At 51.9% G+C, this 10833-nt stretch overlaps 1 protein-coding gene across 2 annotated transcripts in view; it reads right to left on the bottom strand.

The window, feature by feature from the left end:
- The window catches only part of abhd16a (abhydrolase domain containing 16A, phospholipase), a 46137-nt gene extending 35304 nt beyond the window's left edge, over positions 1-10833 (bottom strand). The window contains exons 1-2 of one of the 2 annotated variants that reach the window (XM_078415800.1): positions 10712-10833; positions 3268-3324 (exon numbers count right to left, since the gene is read on the bottom strand). In XM_078415800.1, the coding sequence (XP_078271926.1) occupies positions 3268-3324; positions 10712-10813 (159 nt within the window). In that variant the 5' untranslated portion in view covers positions 10814-10833. Of the gene's footprint in view, positions 1-3267; positions 3328-10711 lie in introns of both variants that reach the window. The other variant, XM_078415799.1, reaches the window with a different exon arrangement.

The following is a 10833-nucleotide window of genomic DNA, read 5'->3' on the forward strand; positions in this document are numbered from 1 at the left end:
GTGGCAATGAGTTCCACAGATTCTCCACCCTCTGACCCGGGGTGAGACTGGTCCTTGAAGATGCTGTTGGCCTTGCCGAGGCAGCGCGAGGTGTAGATGGAGTCAATGGAAGGGAGGTTCAACAGACAATAGGTGCAGGAGGAGGCCATTCGGCCCTTCGCTCCAGCTCCGCCATTCACTGTGATCATGGCTGATCATCCACAATCAGTACCCCGTTCCTGCCTTCTCCCCATACCCCTTGGCTCCGCCATCATTAAGAGCTCTATCTAACTCTCTCTTGAAAGCATCGAGAGAATTGGCCACCACTGCCTTCTGAGGCAGAGAATTCCACAGATTCACAACTCTCTGGGTGAAAAAGTTCTTCCTCATCTCCGTTCTAAATGGCCTACCCCTTATTCTAAAACTGTGTGTGACCCCTGGTTCTGGACTCCCCCAACATCGGGAACATGTTTCCTGCCTCTAGCGTGTCCAATCCCTTAGTGTAAGAAAATAACTGCAGATGCTGGTACAAATCGAAGGTATTTATTCACAAAATGTTGGAGTCACTCAGCGGGTCAGGCAGCATCTCAGGAGAGAAGGAATGGGTGACGCTTCGGGTCGAGACCCTTCTTCAGACTGATGCTATCCAATCCCTTAATAATCTTAAATGTTTCAATAAGATCCCCTCTCATCCTTCTAAATTCCAGTGTATACAAGCCCAGTCGCTCCAGTCTTTCAACTACGACAGTCCCGCCATCCGGGGAATTAACCTAGTGAACCTACGCTGCACTCCCTCAATAGCAAGAATGTCCTTCCTCAAATTGGGAAGACCTTCGAGAAGCCTCTCAAATGGTTTTGTGCCAACGTTGACCATGGAATGGCCCTGGGCATAGGGGGGACTTCCGTCCTGCCTGATCGCTCCCTCGGTTTTGTAAATAACTTTAATTTAAGTTCCGTAAGCCTAAAATAGAAAGAGATTTAGGCCCAGCGGGGATTATCCCTGAATAACAAGGGTGCCTGGGGATTTATAAACACATCCCAACAGCAAGGGGCTTTCAAGACTTTGTTCCATATCACACATGGCCAGTGCTTCCAGTCCATCAACAACTTGTTTTAGTTCAGAGATACAGCACGGAAACAGGCCCTTCGGCCCACCGAGTCCGCGCCGACCACCGATCGCTACCAAATCTGCAAATTTGCCGATAATACAAAGCTGGGTGGCAGTGTGAACTGTGAGGAAGATGCTGTGAGGTTGCAGGGTGACTTGGACAGGTTGTGTGAGTGGGCGGATGCATGGCAGATGCAGTTTAATGTAGATAAGTGTGAGGTTATCCACTTTGGTGGTAAGAATAGGAAGGCAGATTATTATTTGAATGGTGTCAAGTTAGGAAAAGGGGACGTACAACGAGATCTGGGTGTCTTAGTGCATCAGTCACTGAAAGGAAGCATGCAGGTACAGCAGGCAGTGAAGAAAGCCAATGGAATGCTGGCCTTCATAACAAGAGGAGTTGAGTATAGGAGCAAAGAGGTCCTTCTGCAGTTGTACAGGGCCCTAGTGAGACCGCACCTGGAGTACTGTGTGCAGTTTTGGTCTCCAAATTTGAGGAAGGATATTCTTGCTATTGAGGGCGTGCAGCGTAGGTTTACTAGGTTAATTCCCGGAATGGCGGGACTGTCATATGTTGAAAGACTGGAGCGACTAGGTTTGTATACACTGGAATTTAGAAGGATGAGAGGGGATCTAATCGAAACGTATAAGATTATTAAGGGGTTGGACATGTTAGAGGCAGGAAACATGTTCCCAATGTTGGGGGAGTCCAGAACCAGGGGCCACAGTTTAAGAATAAGGGGTAGGCCATTTAGAACAGAGATGAGGAAAAACTTTTTTAGTCAGAGTTGTGAATCTGTGGAATTCTCTGTCTCAGAGGGCAGTGGAGGCCAATTCTCTGAATACATTCAAGAGAGAGCTAGATAGAGCTCTTAAGGATAGCGGAGTCAGTGGGTATGGGGAGAAGGCAGGAACGGGGTACTGATTGAGAATGATCAGCCATGATCACATTGAATGGCGGTGCTAGCTCGAAGGGCCGAATGGCCTACTCCTGCACCTATTGTCTATTGTCCATTGTCAAATCGTGAAAGGCTCGGATAGAGTGGAAGCAGAGAGGATGTTTCCACTAGTGGGAGAGTCCGGCACAGCCTCAGAATAAGAGGACGCACTTTTAGAAAGGAGACCAGGAGGAATTTCTTTAGTCAGAGGGTGGCGAATCTGTGAGAACTCTTTGCCACAGACGGCTGTGGAGGCCAAGTCAACGGATATTTTTAACACAGATATCGGTTAGTGCGGGTGTCAGGGGTTACAGGAGAACAGGGTTGAAAGGGAGATAGATCAGCCGTGATAGAATGGCGGAGCAGACACGATGGGCCCGAATGGCTAATTCTGCTCCTATCAGTTATGATCGTATGAACACAAGTTCTATCCTATACTCATAAGGTCAATTTTACCAAAGCCAATTCGGTTACAAACCCGCACGTCTTTGGAGCCTGGGAGGAAACCGGAGCAGCCAGAGAAAACCCACGCAGGCCTGTTTCCGCACTGTATCCCAATGGCCTGTTTCCGCGCAGTATCCCAATGGCCTGTGTCCCCACTGTATCCCAATGGCCTGTGTCCCCACTGTATCCCAATGGCCTGTGTCCCCACTGTATCCCAATGGCCTGTGTCCCCACTGTATCCCAATGGCCTGTGTCCCCACTGTATCCCAATGGCCTGTGTCCCCACTGTATCCCAATGGCCTGTTTCCGTACTGTATCCCAATGGCCTGTTTCCCCACTGTATCCCAATGGCCTGTGTCCCCACTGTATCCCAATGGCCTGTGTCCCCACTGTATCCCAATGGCCTGTGTCCCCACTGTATCCCAATGGCCTGTGTCCGCACTGTACCCGAATGGCATGTGTCCGCACTGTATCCCAATGGCCTGTGTCCGCACTGTATCCCAATGGCCTGTGTCCCCACTGTATCCCAATGGCCTGTGTCCCCACTGTATCCCAATGGCCTGTGTCCCCACTGTACCCCAATGGCCTGTGTCCCCACTGTATCCCAATGGCCTGTGTCCCCACTGTATCCCAATGGCCTGTGTCCGCACTGTATCCCAATGGCCTGTGTCCCCACTGTATCCCAATGGCCTGTGTCCCCACTGTATCCCAATGGCCTGTGTCCGCGCAGTATCCCAACGGCCTGTTTCCGCGCTGTATCTCTGAACTAAACTTAAAAAAACCAGAAGGAATGCTCACCCATCCGAGGATGCTGTCAGAGTGTTTCTCCAGGAGCCGCGGCTGGTAGTAGAATCCCTGCTGGTTAAAGAACGGATTTCAAAACACGCACAGACACATCGCCACTTTTCAAGATGGCGGCGCGGTGAGCAGAGGGGAGGATCAATGCCCATTTAGTTTAGTTTAGTCCACTTTAGTTTGTTTATATATATATATATATTCCTTTATTCGTCCCACACCGGGGAATTTTGCAGTGTGACAGCAGCAAAGTGGTTAGCAAGAGATCGTTCATCTATATACTAAAACTCTCGTTTGTTTGTTTATTTGTGATCGAACTACAGCCAAAACGGTACACGATAGCCCGACAATTTTAGGCCCACCTTACTCACCGCCATCGCTTTAATGGTAAAGCAAGTAGTTTTATTGAAATCGGTGTTATATTTTTTAAGTTATTCACATTTTAACGTTTAAATCTATCTCCTAGGGAGGGGGGAGGGAGGTGGATAAGAGGGGTTGAGGGGGATGGAGAGCGGGAAGGGGACGTGGGGAGGGGAGGGGGGAGGGAGGGGGAGAGGAGAGGGTGCTGCACCAATGCACGGTGGGCTGTCACGGTGGCGCAGCGGCAGAGTTGCTGCCTTACAGCGAATGCAGCGCCGGAGAATCAGTTTCGATCCTGACTACGGGCGCCGTCTGTACGGAGTTTGTACGTTCTCCCCGTGACCTGCGTGGGTTTTCTCCGAGATCTTCGGTTTCCTCCCACACTCCAAAGACGTACTGGTATGTAGGTTAATTGACTGGGTAAATGTTTTTTAAAAATTGTCCCTAGTGTGTGTAGGATAGTGTTAGTGTGCGGGGATCGCTGGGCGGCGCGGACTCGGTGGGCCGAAGGGCCTGTTTCCGCGCTGTATCTCTAAATCTAAAAAAAATAAAATCTAATGCAGGAGAGGTTTGGGCCCAACTGGTCCACTTGGTCTAGTTATAAATAAAAATAAAGACAATAGACAATAGACAATAGGTGCAGGAGTAGGCCATTCAGCCCTTCGAGCCAGTACGCACCGCCATTCAATGCGATCATGGCTGATCACTCTCAATCAGTACCCCGTTCCTGCCTTCTCCCCATACCCACTCACTCCGCTATCCTTAAGAGCTCTATCCAGCTCTCTCTTGAAAGCATCCAACGAACTGGCCTCCACTGCCTTCTGAGGCAGAGAATTCCACACCTTCACCACTCTCTGACTGAAAAAGATCTTCCTCATCTCCGTTCTAAATGGCCTACCCCTTATTCTTAAACTGTGGCCCCTTGTTCTGGACTCCCCCAACATTGGGAACCATGTTTCCTGCAAGGGAACAAGGATGAATTGTAATCATTAGTTTAGAAGCGTCACCCATTCCTTCTCTCCAGAGATGCTGCCTGTCCCGCTGAACTACTCCAGCACTTTGTGTCCATCTTCGGTGTAAACCTTGTGTCTACCTTCAGTGCAGTTCCTTCTTATACACGTTTAGTGACATGTTTAGAGATACAGCGTGGAAGCAGGCCATTCGGCCCACCGAGCCCGTGCCGACCAGCGATCCCCGCACATTAACACCACCCGATGCACACCAGGGACAATTTACACTTATACCAAGCCAATTAACCTACAAACCTTTATGTCTATCTGGTCGTGGTTGCAAAGAGAAGTTGAAGGTAGTTTTAGATCAAGGGGAAAGCCCATGAAGCCCAAAACAGCAGACAAATGACGATTGGGGGAATTTTAGAGTTCAGGAAAGAATAACCGAAGTATTGATAAGGAAAGGGAAAGTGAAGCGAGCACGAGAATAGATCAGTAAGAAACATAAAAATAGATTGTGTACATGTTGAAAGTGAAAGATTGGCAAATACTCATCTAACCAAAGTCTGGAACAAGAATCTAGAGTGTGGGCATGGGCACAGCGGTAGAGTTGCTGCCTCACAGCGCCAGAGACCCGGGTTCCATCCCGACTACGGGCGCTGTCTGTACGGAGTTTGCATGCTCGCCTCGTGACCTGCGTGCGTTTTCTCCGAGATAATAGACAATAGACAATAGGTGCAGGAGGAGGCCATTCAGCCCTTCGAGCCAGCACCGCCATTCAATGCGATCATGGCTGATCACTCTCAATCAGTACCCCGTTCCTGCCTTCTCCCCATGCCCCCTCACTCCGCTATCCTTAAGAGCCCTATCCAGCACTCTCTTGAAAGCATCCAACGAACTGGCCTCCACTGCCTTCTGAGGCAGAGAATTCCACACCTTCACCACTCTCTGACTGAAAAAGTTCTTCCTCATCTCCGTTCTAAATGGCCTACCCCTTATTCTTAAACTGTGGCCCCTTGTTCTGGACTCCCCCAACATTGGGAACATGTTTCCTGCCTCTAATGTGTCCAATCCCCTAATTATCTTATATGTTTCAATAAGATCCCCCCTCATCCTTCTAAATTCCAGTGTATACAAGCCCAATCGCTCCAGCCTTTCAACATACGACAGTCCCGCCATTCCGGGAATTAACCTAGTGAACCTACGGTTTCGGTTTCGGTTTCCTCCCACGCTCCAAAGACGTGCAGGTTTGTAGGTTAATTGGCTTGGTAAATGTTTTTAAAAAATTGTCCCTAGTGGGTATAGGGTAGTGTTAGTGTGCGGGGATCGCTGGGCGGCGCGGACCCGGTGGGCCGAAAGGGCCTGTTTCCGCGCTGTATCTCTAACCTAAATCTAAAACAAAAATCTTGTCCACATTACCGATAAGGTTTTCAATGTAGTTTCCCCAATCTGTCATAATCATTGCATGCTTTAAGCTTGAGGGACTTGAGAAACAGCGTGGAAAGAGGCCCTTCGGCCCACCGAGTCCGTGCCGACCAGCGATCACCCCGCACACTAGCACTATCCTACACACACTAGGGACAATTAATAATAATAATAATAATGCATTACATTTATATAGCGCTTTTCATACACTCAAAGACGCTTTACAGGGAATTACTAGAACATAGAGAAGTGAATAAATAGATAAATAAGTAAACGAACAGAAAAAGGAGACAGAAGGTGAGGTGACCTTCAGTGGTTGAAGGCAGTGCTGAACAGGTGAGACTTCAGTGATGTTTTGAATGTGGTGAGTGAGGAGGAGTCTCTGACGGTTTGGGGTAGTGAGTTCCATAGGGTGGGAGCAGCGATGGAGAAAGCCCTGTCCCCCCAGGATCTGAGTTTGGTCCGGATGGGGGGGGGGGGGGGACAGGAGATTGGCAGCGGCAGAGCAGAGGGTGCAGGTGGGAATGTGCCTGTGGAGGAGGTCAGTCAGGTAGGATGGGGCCAGGTTATGGAGGGCTTTGTAGGTCATGAGGAGGATTTTGTACTGGATTCTCTGGGGGATGGGGAGCCAGTGGAGTTTGTAAAGGACGGGGGTGATATGGTCACGGATCGGGGAGTGGGTGAGTAGACGGGCAGCGGAGTTTTGAATGTATTGAAGTTTACTGATGATTTTTGAGGGTGCGCCATAGAGGAGGCTGTTGCAGTAGTCCAGACGGGAGGTGATGAAGGCGTGGATGAGGGTTTCTGCAGCTGTGGAGGAGAGGGATGGACGGTGACGGGCAATGTTTTTGAGGTGGAAGAAGGCTGTTGACAGGTTTTTTTAAACCGAAGCCATTTAGCCATTCTGGGCATTGTTTCGTTTAGTTTAGTTTTCGAGGTACAGCGTGGAAACAGGCCCTTCGGCCCACCGAGCCCGTGCTGACCAGCGATCCCCGCACACTAGCACTATCCTACACACGCTGGGGACAGTTGACAATTCTTACCAGAGCCGATTAACCTACAAAACAACACGTGTTTGGGATGTGGGAGGAAGCCGGAACAACCCACAGAAATCCCACGCAGGTCAATTTCAAGAAGCTAATTTAACTCATATTTTCGTAACTTGCATAAAAATGCAAAATTTCTGGTTGGATATTTTTTAAATAGTTTCTAAAGTTATCGACAAGCAATTGCATATGGATCCAAAATTAATTATATTAGGATTATCAGAACATACTACAAACTTTACAACAAGTCAGGTACATTTTCTTGATTACAGTTTAATAACTGCGAATAAATTAATACTTAAATTTTGGGAAAAAACAATAACCCCCACAATTAAAATGTGGATTACGGAAATGACAGAGAAGTGACATTTGGAAAAAATAAGATTTGCCTTAATTGACAAACCTGATTTATTTTTTAGATGGATGAGGGGGGATCTTATTGAAACATATAAGATAATTAGGGGATTGGACACATTAGAGGCAGGAAACATGTTCCCAATGTTGGGGGAGTCCAGAACAAGGGGCCACAATTTAAGAATAAGGGGTAGGCCATTTAGAACGGAGTTGAGGAAGAACTTTTTCAGTCAGAGAGTGGTGAAGGTGTGGAATTCTCTGCCTCAGAAGGCAGTGGAGGCCAGTTCGTTGGATGCTTTCAAGAGAGAGCTGGATAGAGCTCTTAAGGATAGCAGAGTGAGGGGGTATGGGGAGAAGGCAGGAACGGGGTACTGATTGAGAGTGATCAGCCATGATCGCATTGAATGGCGGTGCTGGCTCAAAGGGCCGAACGGGCTCCTCCTGCACCTATTGTTTATTGTCTCTTACTCTGAACAGCACAGTACAGGGACAGGCCCTTCGGCCCACGGTATCTGTGCTGAACATGATGCCGAGACCAACTCTTATCTGCCTGCACCTGATCGGCATTCCTCCATTCACTCAGTTTTGTTTCTGCAACTCACTCATCTTTATTCCCTTGCACTGGCAACGTCCCTGCAAATCTCTCTCTTGTTCTCCATTCCACACCTCTCCGTCTCTCTCGTTCTCCATTCCACACCCCCCCCTCTCTCTCTCTTCTTCCTTCTCAATGCGACTCTTGCCCTCAGTTCCACACCTCTCTCTCTCTCTCTCTCTCTCTCTCTCTCTCTCTCTCTCTCTCGCCCACCATTTTTTTTTCTCTCTCTCTCTCTCTATTCCTTTCTTCACAGAGAGTGGCGAGTCTGTGGAATTCTCTGCCACAGAGGGTAGTTGAGGCCAGTTCATTGGCTATATTTAAGAGGGAGTTAGATGTGGCCCTTGTGGCTAAAGGGATCAGGGGGTATGGAGAGAAGGCAGGTACGGGATACTGAGCTGGATGATCAGCCATGATCATATTGAATGGCGGTGCAGGCTCGACGGGCCAAATGGCCTACTCCTGCACCTATTTTCTATGTTTCTATGTTTCCTTTTCTCTCTCCCTCCCCATCCTTTCTCTCTACCCCCTTCCTCCCCTTTCCTCCTCTCTCTATCACCCTCTTCAATGTCTGTCTTGCCCTCCTTTGCAGACTTATCTCTCTCTCTCTCTGACCCCTCTCTCTCTCTCTCTACCCCCCTCTCTTCTCCCCTCTCCCCCATCCCCCTCCCACTTCAATATCTCTCCCCCTCCTCCTTCCACCTTCCCACAATGTATCTTCCCCTCCCTCTCTCTGTGGCCCCCATTGCATAATCCCCTCCTCAATATATCTCTCCCCCCCCCCCCTCCCTCACCACACCAGTTCCTGGGGGCATTTACTTTGCCTTGCCCCCTCTATCGGTGTAAATCGGCCCATCGACACCCCTCTTCCCTCCCTCCCCCTCCTCCTTCAACGTCTCTCTGGCCTCCATTGCAGACTTCCCTCTCCTCACTCCCCCTTTCCCCCCTCTTCTTCTCCCTCTCTCCCCTTTTTCCTCCCCCTCTCCTCTCCTCTCCCCCCCTCTTCCTTTCCTTCCCCTTCTCTCCCTCCCCCCTCCTCAATGTCTCTGTGGCCTCCAATGCAGTCTTTCTCCTCCCTCCCTCTCTCTCCCCCTCCTCATCCTCTCTCTCCCCCACCCTTCCTCTCCCTCTTTCCCCCCTCCCTCCTCAATGTCTATGTGGCCTCACTACAGACTTCCCTCCCTCTCCCCCTCCTCTTCCCTCTCCCCCTCCTCTTCCCTTTCCCCCTCCCCCTCTCTCCCCTCCCTCCTCTCCTCCTCTCTCCCTGTCTCCCCTCCCACACCCCTCTTCTCTCCCTCCTCTCCCCCTCCCTCACCCCTCTTCTCTCCCCCCCTCTCTTTTTCTTCCCCTCCTCCCCTCTCTCTCCCTCCCCTTCCCTTCTCTCCCTCCCTTTCCCATCTCCTCCTCCTCCCCTTTCCCTCCCCTCCTCCTCTCTTCCCCTCTCCTCTCCCCCTCCCTCCCTTTCTCCTCTCCTCTCCCTCTCTCCCTCCTCTTTCCCCCTCCTCTCACCCTCCCCTTCTCCGTCACCCTCTTCCTCACCCTTCTCCTCTCTCTCCCTCCCTTTCTCCTCTCTACCCCCTCCCTCCCCCTCTCCCCATCCTCCCCCTATCTTCCTCTCCCTCCCCCCCTCTCTCTCCTTCCACGCCCTCCTCTCCCCTCCCTCTCTTTTTCTTCCCTCCTCCCTCTCCCCTCCCTCCCTTTCTCCTCTCCCCCTCCCTTCGCTCTCCCCCTCCTCTCCCCTCGCTCCCTTTCTCCTCTCCTCCTCTCTCTCCCCCTCCCTCTTTCCCTCATCCTCCCCCTCTCTTCCCCCTCCCTCTGCTCTCCCCCTCCTCTCCTCTCCCTCTCTTCTCCCTGCCTTTCTCCTCTCTCCCTCTCCTCCTCTCCCTCCCCCTATCTTCCTCTGCTCACCCTCCCCTTCTCCCTTCCTCTGCTCTCCCCCTCCCCTCACCCCTCTTCTCTCCCTCCTTCTCCTCTCTCTCCTCCCTCCTCTCTCCCTCCCCTCACCCTCTCTTCTCCCCCTCCCTCCATTTCCCCTCCCTCTCCCCCTCCCTCCCTTTCTCCTCTCTTCCCCTTCCTCCCTCTCTATCTTCCTTTCCTCTCCCCTCCTCTCCCCCTTCCTCACCCTCTTCTCTCTCCCCCTCTCTCTCCCCCCTCCTTTCCTCTCCTCTCCTTCTCTCCCTTGCTTCTCCTCCTCCCCCTATCTTTCCCTCCTCTCCTCCCCCTCCCTCCCTCCATTTCCCCTCCCTCCCTCCCTCTCTCCTCTCCCCCTCCCTCCCTCTCTCCTCTCCCCCTCCCTCCCTCTCTCCTCTCCCCCTCCCTCCCTCTCCTCTCCCTCTCCCTCCTCTTTCCCCCCCTCTCCCCTCACCCTTCTCCTCTCCTCTCCCTCTCTCTCCCTCCTCTCACCCTCCCTCTCCCTCTCTCTCTCCTCCCTCTTCCCCTCCTCTCCTCCCCCTCCCTCTCTTCACCCTCCTCCTCCTCCTCTCGTCTCCCCTCTCTACCTCCCCCTCCCTCCATTTCCCTTCTTCCCCTCCCTCCTCTTTCCCCCTCCCCTCACCCCTCGTCCTCCCCTCACCCCTCCATCCCCTCCCCCCATCCCTCCCCTCACCCCTCGTCCCCCCTCCCTCCCTCCCTCCCTCCCTCCATCCCTCCCCTCACCCCTCGTCCTCCCCTCCCTCCCCTCCATCCCCTCCCCCATCCCCCCCCCCCTCTCTCTCTCTCACCGGGTCGGCGGGGTCTCCGTGTTGATGTCGGGGCCGCCGGTGGACGCGCCGCAGCCGCGGGCCGAAGATGCAGCTCATCAGCTCCGCCGCCATGGCCGCCATCACCACCCGGCCCCCTCCTC

This window comes from Rhinoraja longicauda, chromosome 19 (genome assembly GCF_053455715.1).
Source record: "Rhinoraja longicauda isolate Sanriku21f chromosome 19, sRhiLon1.1, whole genome shotgun sequence".
Classification (NCBI taxonomy): domain Eukaryota; kingdom Metazoa; phylum Chordata; class Chondrichthyes; order Rajiformes; family Arhynchobatidae; genus Rhinoraja; species Rhinoraja longicauda.